Here is a 12,607-nt window from a genome sequence, read left to right as displayed (position 1 = left end):
GCGGTCGGCGGGGACTTTAGCGTCGCTTGGGGGGGCTGATAACTGAAACGTCCCCGGGGAGGCTTGACAGCCGTCCGCTTTCGACGGCAACATGACGGTAAGGGTCGGTCCCGCTGGAGGTTTTTGTGACCGCGTCGACTTGCCTATGGAGGGGAGGGCGTGTCCGGTCAAGTGAGCGGTCGGGCAATCCGCTGCCTTTCGGCTTCGAAGCTAAGCCTCGCGAGGTCGATTCTCGCGGGGCTTTCCCCCCGCTTTTCCCCCCTCGAAAAGGTGGGCTGATACCTGAACTTCCCCCGCTTTTGAAGGCCTGCCTCCCTCCTCCTCCTCCTGCACGGGCTCTTTTTTTTTTTTTCCCCCCTCTCGTTTTGGGGAGAGGCCACGCGTTTGCACACACAAGCGCGCGCCTCGGGATGACTTGGGAAGATTTTGCGCCGCCGCCGGCTTTCGGAAGGGAGAAGGGAGGCGAGCGATCCCTCCGATCCCGCTTTTGCTGAGAGGGGCGGACGCCGGTTCTCTCTTTCCCCTTCCCGCAGGGAGAGGGAAAAAAAATATGGGCAGAAGAAGCAACTGGCTTCATAAGTTTGTAAGTTTTACGGAAAAGGAGCCATGCAAACTTTCTGGGCAACACAGAATTCTTTGGTCGAATAAGGAATTCTGTTGAAGTCTCTGAAAACCTGTTGAACGCTTATTCCGGCAGAAAAAAGTATTCCCATGAAAGTATTGTGTTCGTAGAATATCCATATCCGTAGAGCGGATATAACTAGGAAGAGCCGCTGCTCCTGGGTGGGAAAATTCTTCTTTGCCTGCCCCAGAACCTACCACCATCCTTCTTAGGCAGGCCTAGAAAATTGGCTTTGTGAAATCTCTTTTCTTTCACTTCTTCTCTTTCCCATTTTGATCTCCTGGGAGTGGGTGTATTGTAATCATAGCATGGAGCAGCTTTGAGATGAACATTTTGATTTGGAAAGCAGGGGTTTTTTTTGTTTTTGTTAGCCAAGCAGACATATTTTCTGTATCTGTTTCTTCTCCTTATCCTGTGAATTGGACCTTATAAAATATATTGCAATATAAATAAACAGTGTGTGGTTTTTCCCGTTTATTGAAAAAAAATTCAACATTTCATTCTGCATCTTTACAGAGAAGAGTAGCATCCAACATTTTGTGGAATTTCTGAAAAATAGTTGGCAATAATGGTCTTTCTTATCATGCTTAAGAAAATAAGGAACCGAGGGGAGGAGATTGTTCCTGAATCCCACCCAATAAAGGGAGAGGAGATTGTTCCTGAAAGGGTGATGGGCTCGGATTTGGAAAGGGATGGGGGACAGGAGGACTAATGCTGAAACAATTGAAAAAGCTTTGTCTGTTTTTTTGCAAATGTGCGTTATGGACCTTTCTCCAATGCCTTAGGACCCTGGAGCAGAATTACCTAGCATGAGATTGGACAAACTGAATGCAGCAACAAGTTGGTGCCCCTGGCAAAACAAAAACCTTACCTTCCCAGGCCGTTTGGCAGGAAACAGATTTGCCAGTCGATCATGGAGGCTGATGTGAGGCCTCCTCCTCGTCAGATTGTGTGAGGTGAAAGAGCCTGTTATGGAAGAGGTGAAAATAAATGGGGAATCTCAGCGCTTTTAGTTTAGTGGCCATGAAATGCCTCGGCATAGATATTTGAGGGCAGAGCAGTGATCTAGGGATATTTGTAATGTCCTGAAGTCTGTGAGAAAGGGCTGGCATAATGAGGGAGGGAGGGAGGGAGAAAGAGAGAGAGTGTGTGTGTTGATAACGTTTGGTTATTTATGCTGGCTGCATGAAGAATGAAGGCTTCAAGTGATTTTACAACCATATTAGGGGAAAGCCATGACCCTGAGTTTTGCTTCGTGCTTCCTACTGCCTCATTAACATCCTGCAGCCCTTCCTATCCTTCCTGGAGACACCACTCCTTTTCCTCTTCTCTTACCCTTCCGACCACCCTTCCCAGTCCTGGCTCAGAATAATTACTTAGAGAGGAGGAGGAGGAGGAAATGGCCACGTGAAAATGATTTTCCACCTTGAGGTCTGTGTGGAGTCCCAGTTCCATAAGAATGGCATAGTTCCTGGTTAGATTTTCCTCCTTTTGGTTTTCCGTTCTCCCTGTTTTTTATTGTGGGCGGAGTTGATTGTCAAGCCTTGGCTACAATGCAGCAGGGAGAGATGGTTTATTTTAAAAAAAAACTTCAATAGTGTTGAATTCTATCTCGCTAGAGTAGGTGATATATATCCCTTGCTATTGCTGACATTTCTTTCTTCCTTTTGACAGTGTCATTTTTATTCAGTTTTAGTGAGTTCTCACTCAGTGCTTACACAGGAACATTCTTCTAATGACTCTTGTAGGCAAAACAGTCAGGTGATCTTTCTTTACCCCTAAACAGACCTGTGCTTTGGTGGAATCTGTTGGAGACAATATGTCCTCTGCAGTAAAGTCTCTGTTACAGGCATGCATTCCTCAACATTTAACCCAAAGGAATTAGTAGTTAATAAATGGCAACAACCAATAGTTTGCATAGATGTATGTAAGAATGTCACCCATAGTGGTTTCCTATAGAGATATTCAAATACAGTGCTAAGTAATTTAATAAGTTAATGAGGTTTGAGTCTCAGTCTCCCTCCCAAGGCATGGCGGTTGAAGAAAGGACAGATCAGTGCTTCCAATTCTGTACCAAAGACTAGTTGTGGATTTACACATGATAGAAATGTTACACATTTCTGCAAGAATTTAAAGCAGCTGCATTTTTCTTGAGAATGAGTGCCAATACGCTGCAGTTATGGTGGTGGAATTAAGTGCTGGACTAGCGGTAGGGAGACCAAGGTTCTTGTTCTCCTTTAGGCATAGAAGGCAGCTGGGTGACCTTGGGCCAGTCTCTATTTCGCAGCTCCCAAACAGCATCAAGTTAGCTGATTAGCCTGCTGAAGACCTAACCTCTCATTGCATCATGGTTTGATGCCTTTGCTTTGTGAAATAGGCAAGCACAGAGCATTCCAGCAGACTCCTCAACAAGTAGGACAAATGCTAAAAGAAAAGAAAAAACCTTGGAATTTGTGGCAGCTGAACTTTTGTGAAATAAACACAAAACTCTGCATAGCGATGCTTGATCTTCGTGTTGAAACAAAGCCTTTGAATTTCATCCAAAGAGGCAATGATCTGTGATAGCTTACAAACAAGGATTAGTTTTGAGTTTTTGATTTTAAGCGGGGATGACTGCTTGTTAAGATGCAATAGCAACTCTGCTAAACTATAATGTATCTTACTTGTTTTTGATGTAGGGTGTTAAAAACTAGCCATTATAGTTGGTGAAACATAGTTTGATTTATGTTCCATCTTTCTACCCCAACAATATTCAAACCATCTATCATTTTTTAACAATTCCAAAAAATCAAAATAAGAATCACCATTAATATTAACATGAAAAACTAGTAAAAGATACGCTTACATGAATTTTTAATATCAGTGTTTCTCAACTCTGACAGCTTTAATGTGTGGATTTCAAACTCCCAGAATTCCCCACCCAGACTGCAAACCTCTAATAGCAAGGGCATCTTTAGAAGGAACTCTTCTATCCATTTTAACAAATTCATACAAGGAAAAGTAATCCTGATATAAGCAGAACCATATATACCGTGTTTCTCCAACAATACGGCCTCCACCAATAGGAAGCCCCACCATGTTTTATTGGCATAAAATCAAATTAAGCCCCTCCCCCCAAATTAAGGCCCATATTAAACATGCGAAATGGGGGGGGGGAATGGCGGGGGGGGGCTTGCCATTAGGAAGTACTTTTGTTGCATGCCCGGATATGGTGCTGCCTGCATTGATGGGGCACTTCATATCGGGAGACCTTCCGCCACCGTTGCTTTCCCTTCTCCCTTGCTGCCGCAGCGTTTAGAGCAACGCCACGGCATTTGGCACAGCCATGCGTGGCCAGCCAGGGCTCCTCCCTGCAACCGGAGCCCAGCGGAGACACTTGGCTTCAGGCGCTCCTGTCGCCGCCTTCCCTTTGCCTTCGAAGGTAAAGCCTATTCTTTTAAAAATGACACCCTACTACAACAAAGCCTCCCCTGCCCGAGAGGGCAGCCCAACCCCACATGGGGAGGCGAATCTCCCGGGGCCGCAGCGCAGGATTGGCCCACCCCAGGAGAAGCACCCAGCCGCCATCCCTGCCTGGCACTGGGCAAAGCATGAAGAGCTTCACCTGGGGCGCCCAGCACAGCTGACAGGCAGGCCCTCCTGCCCGGCGGCAGAGTTCTCACCAAGGCAGTGAGCGCCTCTCTGCTGGGCCCTCCGCTCATCCCACCAGGGCCGCGCCGGAGCCATGCGGGCTGGGTAGAGCTGGGAAAGTGAGCCGCGGGTGCGCACCCACCTGCCAAGCGAAAGAGCCGGGCCGACCCAAACTTGGCTTCCTTCCCAAGTCCCTCCAGCCCGAACCCAAAGGGGCCACCAGGAGAGTTCGCCCGAGGCAGTGATAGCGCCCACCCATCTGTGGACAGGGAGGCAAGGCGATGGCCTGCGCCATGTCCTCCTCCAAGCTGAGCCACGCCGAGTCAGCGCCTCTGCCTGATGCCCATTCCGCTGCAGCGTTTGGAGCTGCCAGCGCATTTGGAGATGTGTGGGGACGGGGACGGGCTGGGCGAGGGGTGGAAAGGACGGGGGGTGTTAGGTATAACATTGATACCAAATATGGTTTGGGTGAATAAATATATAAAACTTAGATATCATGGTTTAAGTGCTTATCACTTTAAGCACAATGCAGCAGGCAATTAGCCGATTAAGGGTGCGGTTAGAAGTTACAATATAAGGAAGCATTAGAAGCTGGAAAGCTTACTGGCTGTAACTGTAACTGTGTGTTGCTGTTACTGTGTGCTGCTGCGACTAACTGTGATTACTGACTGTGAGTGCCTGTGACTGAACTGTTTTTGTTTGCTACTGTTTGCTGATTTACTGCGTAAGTCTACTGAATATCCAGCGTTTGTTTCTCTGGAGAGTGAAACCGGAGGAGGAGAAGATATCTTTATCGGCTGATAAAGATATTGCAAGGACTCTTAACTTGGACTATACTAGTGAGTCTTACTGGATGGAAATACTGTGAATGACTTAATGGACTGAATGACAATGCTTAAACTCTAACTGGATTAAAAACTATTTAAACTACAAACAGTGTTTGTGTTCAGTGTGTGTATACTCTGGGGCCCTTCCACTCTCGTTTTGGCTGCCTGGTTTGACTACTGCTGCAATACTATGCTAGGGGTTAATCCTCAAACCCTAACAATGGTTATGGGCCCAGCTACATAGTCTAACTAACCAGGATATAGCAGAGAGAGTTGGTGTGAGTTGCACATTACTGTAAAAAACAAACTGTTTTAATTAGTTTAAAATAGTCAAAATATCTGAAGAGTAATGGCACAAGTAAATTTGTCACAACTGTCCATGATATCCAGGCTGGATGGAACAAACTATGTTTCATGGTCAATGAAATGTAGTTTACTTCTACGCAGAGAAGGTTTGTGGGACATTATAGCAAACCCACCAGATGTGAGTAGCTGGGATCCTGCTAATGATGATGATAACGAAAAGTTACAAGACTTTAAACTGAAGAATGAGCAGGCTTTATGCATCATAGGACTGACTCTCTGTGATCAGCAGCTTGTCCATATTCGTGGAGAAGAAAATGCTGCAAACTGCTGGGAGAACCTCAGGAAGATTTATGTTCGGGACAGTGTAGGAGCACATATAAATCTTACACGGAAGCTTTTTCGAACGCATCTTCAGAGGAATGGAGATATGTTAGTTCATTTAAACTGTATGAAGAGCATTTTTCAAGAATTGCAAGAAAAAGAGCTTATATTTAATGAACTGCAACAAGTCTACATAATATTATCTTCATTAGATCAAAGCTATGATGACTATGTGACTTCGTTGGAAGTATTGCCAAAAGAAAGCCTCTCATTAACCGAGATTACAGGCAGGCTACTAGAAGAAGCCAGAAGAAGGCGTGAGCGTGACGAGCTGAGAGAAGATAAGAAAGAAGAGAAATTATCTTCAAAGCTTGTAAGAAACCAGCAAAGCAAAGTAAAGCACCTGGAAGAAGAGAATTTATCTTCGACGGCATACACAATTAAAAAGTGTTTTAATTGTGGAGGCAGAGGACATCTGGCAAAGTTCTGCAAAAAGAGAAAAGCCAGAATGTAAAAAAGCCAAAGAAAGCATTTGAACTAGCCACGTTTAGAAACTCTGATGTGAAGAATAATTTATGGGTGGTTGACAGTGGCGCATCCCACTGCATCACAAGAGATAAGACAAAATTTATAAAAATGTCTACAAGTTCTCAACATATATCACTTGCCAATGGCTGGAACCTGAAAGCGAAAGGTCAAGGTTTTGCACGTTGTCCGTACATAAACCAGGATATAAAATGTTGTATGTACCGCAACTAAAGTTTAATTTGCTTTCAGTAAGGGTATTAGATAAATTAGGTTATGTAATTACTTTTAAAGATAATAATTGCATAATTGAAAAAGATAACAAAAGGGTAACTGCAGCTTTAAATGGAACATTATATGTATTAGATAATAGTAAGAAAGGGGAGGCTCAAACTGTATTTAATAATATAAAGCCTCATGAAGAATGTATCCATTTATTGCATAGGCGTTTGGGGCATGTAAATTTGAAAATGCTAAAATGAACAGTTGAGTTATCTGAAGGAATAAGGTTAAAACCTTGTGATAAATATTTCGCGTTGTAATGTTTGCTGTGAAGATAAGAGCAAGGTATTGCCTGCAAATAGGCTAAATGGTTTCAAAACAAAAGAACCTTTAGAAGTAGTATTTGCAGACATAATAGGTCCAAAGAAACCCAGTATGGGGGTGCTAGATATATACTGAGCATTATGGACCATTATTCTAGATATGGGTTTTGCTATTTAATGAAAAGCAAAACTGAAACATATCAACATTTTTTCAATTGGCTTAGGTTTGCTGAAAGAAAGTCTAAACGACAACTGATAACCCTGGTGACAGATAATGGTACGGAATTTATTAATAACAAATTCCAGAACAGACTTAAGATATCTGGAATAGAGCATAAGAAGTCTGCTCCATACAGGCCAGAACATAATGCTTTTATTGAAAGAAGAGGCCAAACACTACAGGCAATGGTTAGAACAATGTTAAATGATTCTGGGTTACCTGATTCTTTGTGGGGAGGCTACAATGTGTGCTAATAACATATTGAACAACGTTGTTAATACAACGACAGGTGAAATTCCATTCACCAGGTGGCATGGCAGGAAACCTGACCTAAGTTACCTGCACACATTTGGTGCACCAGCATGGGTGCATATTCCTGCACAACTCAGAAAAAAGGGCAACATAGAGCTAAAAGATTTTTCTTCGTTGGTTATCAGGCAAACCATAGGGCATATAGATTTTGGGAGAAAGGCACATCTAAAGTGTTATGTAGTGCTAGTGCCCAATTTCTAGAACATGAAGGATGGGAGAAATTAGAACAGGATGCCAATAAAGATGTAATTATTGAATCCTATAGAAATCCCATTAGTTATCCCTGTAACTTTAAAAATAAAGTAAAGAGACAAATACAGGATGAAATAGTGCCCATAGAGGAAGAAAAAGATTCAATAGCTGAACAGGATGAGGAAGATGAACAGGTAGTAGTTCAACAAAGTCCTCCTGTAAGCCCTGTAATTCCCAGAAGAACTACACGTATATCTAGACCGCCTGATAGGTACCAGGCTAACACAGTGTGCCAGATTAATCAAGTTCCTAATTCTGTTGAAGAAATTAAAAAGTATCCTAATAAGGAAAAAGAAAAATGGTATGCAGCAATGAATAAGGAACTGAATTCATTAAGAGATATGAAGGTGTATGAAAATGCTAAATTACCTGTAGGAAAGAAATCCATTGGCTGCAAATGGATATTTAAGGTAAAAACAGATAAAGATGGTAATTTAATCCATAAGGCAAGGTTAGTAGCCCAAGGTTTTAGGCAGAATGCTAATGACTACGATGAGGTGTTTGCACCTAGTCTTAAGGCAGCAACCTTGAGGGCAGCTTTAGTGTGGGCAGCTAGTAAAAACTATATAGTTAACCATCTAGATGTGGAAACTGCTTACTTGCACGCCCCATTAAAACATATTATTTATATGAAAAACCTGTTGGTATTAAAAGTGAAAATAAGGATAATAATGATTGTTGGTTGTTAAAGAAAAGCCTCTATGGTCTTAAACAATCAGGCTATGAATGGAACCAGTATATTGTAAAGGAACTAGACAATATAGGATTTAAAGCTGGTTTAGCCGATCCATGTCTGTTTAAGAGGGAGACAAATGGGAAAGTATCATTATTATTACTATTCACAGATGACATTGCATTGATAACTGAAACTAATGATGAAGCAAATAAAATAATAGCATCATTAGGAAAGAGAATAAAGATCAAGCAATTAGGGGAGATAAAGAAGTATCTCGGTTTGAATATAAAGAAAACACTGAAAGGTTTTAAGATATCTCAGGAAGATAAGATAAGCAAATTACTAAAAGATTACAAGATGGAGCTTTGTAAGCCAGCTAAGACTCCAATGAGTCAGGAGTTTAGCAACACTGATGTACAAAGCCCGGAGTTTGATAAGGTGATTTATCAATCTTTAATTGGTAGTTTGAGTTATATTAGTAATTGGTCTAGACCAGATATATCGTACTCGTGAATCAGTTGGCTAGATTCAATTCTGCACCATGTGAAAGACACTGGAATGCAGCTAAAAGGATATTAAGATATCTTAAAAGACAATGAATTATTCATTGTATTTAGAACCAAAGGGTGATTTAATTTTGAGTGCATATGCAGATGCTAGCTTTGCATCAGAAAAAGATACTAGAAAGTCGACTTCAGGAACAGCCATAATGCTGGGTAATACATTAATAGGCTGGAAGTCAATTAGACAACAGCATATAAGTTTGTCTACTATGGAGGCAGAATTCTCCTGTTTATCATTGTTATGTACAGAATTAATAATGTATAAACAAATGTTAATTGATATAGGTATAACTGTAGATTATCCTATAATTATACATGAAGATAATCAGGCAGCAATTCAAATGGCCACAAATATTGGAGTAAAAACAAGGAGCAAGCATACAGATCTAAGATACCTAAACGTGAGACAATCTGTAAGAAGTAAGATGATTCAGCTAGAGTACTGTATGTCGGAGGACAATTTAGCTGATAATTTTACTAAAGCCCAAGGTGCCAGTAAGCACCAGGAGAGTTGTGAAAAATATGGGATTAGATTGTAAGGTATTATATATTTATTTCACCCAAAAGGGAGTATGTTAGGTATAACATTGATACCAAATATGGTTTGGGTGAATAAATATATAAAACTTAGATATCATGGTTTAAGTGCTTATCACTTTAAGCACAATGCAGCAGGCAATTAGCCGATTAAGGGTGCGGTTAGAAGTTACAATATAAGGAAGCATTAGAAGCTGGAAAGCTTACTGGCTGTAACTGTAACTGTGTGTTGCTGTTACTGTGTGCTGCTGCGACTAACTGTGATTACTGACTGTGAGTGCCTGTGACTGAACTGTTTTTGTTTGCTACTGTTTGCTGATTTACTGCGTAAGTCTACTGAATATCCAGCGTTTGTTTCTCTGGAGAGTGAAACCGGAGGAGAGAGAAGATATCTTTATCGGCTGATAAAGATATTGCAAGGACTCTTAACTTGGACTATACTAGTGAGTCTTACTGGATGGAAATACTGTGAATGACTTAATGGACTGAATGACAATGCTTAAACTCTAACTGGATTAAAAACTATTTAAACTACAAACAGTGTTTGTGTTCAGTGTGTGTATACTCTGGGGCCCTTCCACTCTCGTTTTGGCTGCCTGGTTTGACTACTGCTGCAATACTATGCTAGGGGTTAATCCTCAAACCCTAACAGGGGGCTTTGGGCTCTCTCCGCCAGCCAGGGAAGCAGCGCTGCCATCACCTCATCTCCCTGTCCGCGGACGGGTGGGTGCTATCACTGCCTCGGGCAACCTCTCCCGGTGGCACCTTCGGGTTCGCGCTGGAGGGACTTGGGAAGGAAGCCAAGCTCAGGTCGGCCCGGCTCTTTTGCTTGGCAGGCGGGCGCGCACCCGCGGCTCACTTTCCTGGCTCTGCCCAGCCCGCACGGCTCTGGCGCGGCCCTGGTGGGATGAGCGGAGGGTCCGGCGGGGAGGCGCTCGCTGCCTTGGTGAGAGCTCTGCTGCTGGGAAGGAGGTCCCGCCTGTCAGCTGCTCTGGGTGCCCCAGGCGAAGCTCTTCACGCTCTGCCCGGCGCCAGGCAGGGATGGCGGCTGGGCACTTCTCCCGAGGTGAGCCTATCCTGCGCTACGGCCCTGGGAGATTCGCCTCCCCACGTGGGGTTGGGCTGCCCTCTCGGGCAGGGGAGGCTTTGTTGTAGTAGGATGTCATTTTTAAAATAATTGGCTTTACCTTCGAAGGCAAAGGGAAGGCGACGACAGGAGCGCCTGAAGCCAAGTGTCTCCGCAGGGCTCCGGTTGCAGGGAGGAGCCCTGACTGGCTGCACGTGGCTGCGCCAAACGCCGCAGCGTCGCTCTAACGCCGCGGCAGCAAGGGAGAAGGGAAAGCAACGGTGGCGGAAGGTCTCCCGATACGAAGTGCCCCCCCAACGCTGAGGTCAACATCCAAGCTGTCGCCACCCGCCCACCCGAGGATGCAAGGGGGGGGAATTAAGTCACCCACGAAAAGATGGCCTAGCCGTTTTTCAGGGGTCAAAAAAAAAATAAGGCCTGGCCTTATTTTGTGAGAAACACGGTATTTAGATTTTATACTACAGTAGTTGTACTGTAGTTGCTAGACACTTTTTAAGAGTAGCCCACGCACAATAAGTTGCAATAGTCAGGTGTAATCAGCATAGTCATTCTCATTAAATTCTGCTAATGTAGAATAATTATTAGTGCATTGGCATTATCCACAATTGTGCAAATATACTTCTTGCTATAGTTACCCTCTTTAAATTAAGTAAATCTGAGGATTAAGGAACACTCAACAAACTATGGAACTTCTCTTTATGGAAGAGTACAACCCTGTACAAAACAGTCACTGAGTTGAGTTACCTATTTATCAGTAACACATTAATATTACATAGGTTTCACCTTGTTCTTCATCCAATCCGTTATTGGACTTAAGCGAGACTCAAAGGTATCTAAAATACCTGAATGCTAATAAGCACCAAAACTGGGTTCATCAGTCTGGATAACACCCAGCTACTGTGTTCCCCTGCAATTTTATGTAGATGTTACACTGCAGGGAAAACACAAGGGAATCTAGATCAAAACTTTAATATTAAATAGAAGTTCCCAACCACCGTGTTATCGGGTATTGCTTTATATGAAAGGCTGGAATGACAGTAAAAGCTGGCCCAGTTCTATCAGATAATCTGGAAGGGTGCCTTGTTGATACTTCTGAAAGCAACTGTGATGTCCAAAAGCTCCAGCAGAACTGCAAAAACCACATTCCAGTTTCACTGCAGATCATCACCAAATTGCCCAAAAACTGTAATTGAAATGTGTCTAGAACATCAACCATATGTTTGGATTCCTTTTCCCAGAAATTGAATTTTTAAGAGTGATACAATTGTACAGACAACTTTTTACTCACCCTTCTTTGGCTGGAAGGGGATATCCCCCTGAACTGAATATTTTCCTCAAGTATGGGCCCATTAAGTAACTGTAGTTTTTATCTCTGCAGACATCTTGTGTTCAAGATCTACGAATATTCTAAAATAATAAAGTAGTCAAAATACATCCTTTCAACTTTATCCACGAAAAATAATGCAAATGAGTCAGTGATGGCTCAGTGATTGCCAACTCTTGGCCTAGTATGATATAATTTTAAAACTTGGCATGTATAAGAATTGGGAGTTCTGATTACTGTGAACTTGGAAATACAAGAGTTTGAGGCTATTTATTTTTTTAATGGGAGACTCATGCTTTAGCATTATGGCAAGAGCCCTGTCACTCAATCTATTCTTGTCTTCTCCATTAACTATTTCTATGAAAACAATATAGACATTAAGAGTTGGTCAGCATTTATTTAAACTAAAAGAGTTGCATGGATATGATTTGTGCAAGTAACTTGAGTAAGGAACGATATATTTGGTGGAGAGTAGTTATACAAAAAAACTTAACCCATGGTTGGCAGAATGTAATACATGTTTGCCTGTTTGCATGATCTTTTCTTAATTTCTGTACAGTTATGCTTTAAAAAGAATTAAGGCAAATTTAATGAATGATGTCTAATATAATTACAGTAGAATCTGTTCAGTTACACTTTGCTGCTGGTTAGAAAAGATTTTCTCTAGTGTTTAGATTAGATAGGTTTTCTTGCTGCTTCTCAAGGTGCCAACACCAAAACCTAAGTCAGAATTGAGCTGAAGATTGTTCCCTTCAATTTTTTATTACTGGATTTGATATTTTTATCCACCTGTTGAGTCCATTTTGAGAATGGCCAAGCTATGCAGCCGAGGGATGAAGCAGCTTGCTCTTCTTATGCAG

At 42.5% G+C, this 12,607-nt stretch overlaps 1 protein-coding gene across 1 annotated transcript in view; it reads left to right on the top strand.

The window, feature by feature from the left end:
* TRIOBP (TRIO and F-actin binding protein) overlaps positions 1 to 12,607 on the top strand; it is a 59,992-nt gene that overhangs the window by 20,379 nt on the left and 27,006 nt on the right. The window contains exon 9 of the mRNA XM_087969068.1: positions 356 to 583. Coding sequence (XP_087825194.1) covers positions 356 to 583 — 228 coding nt within the window. The remainder of the gene's footprint in view (positions 1 to 355; positions 584 to 12,607) is intronic.

The sequence above is a fragment of the Notechis scutatus genome, chromosome 6 (assembly GCF_049901735.1).
Source record: "Notechis scutatus isolate UNSWTSFEM ecotype Mainland chromosome 6, rNotScu1.2, whole genome shotgun sequence".
Taxonomy (NCBI): Eukaryota; Metazoa; Chordata; class Lepidosauria; order Squamata; family Elapidae; genus Notechis; species Notechis scutatus.
The sequence above is the reverse complement of the archived record's forward strand: the minus strand, read 5'-3'. Positions and strand labels throughout refer to the sequence as shown.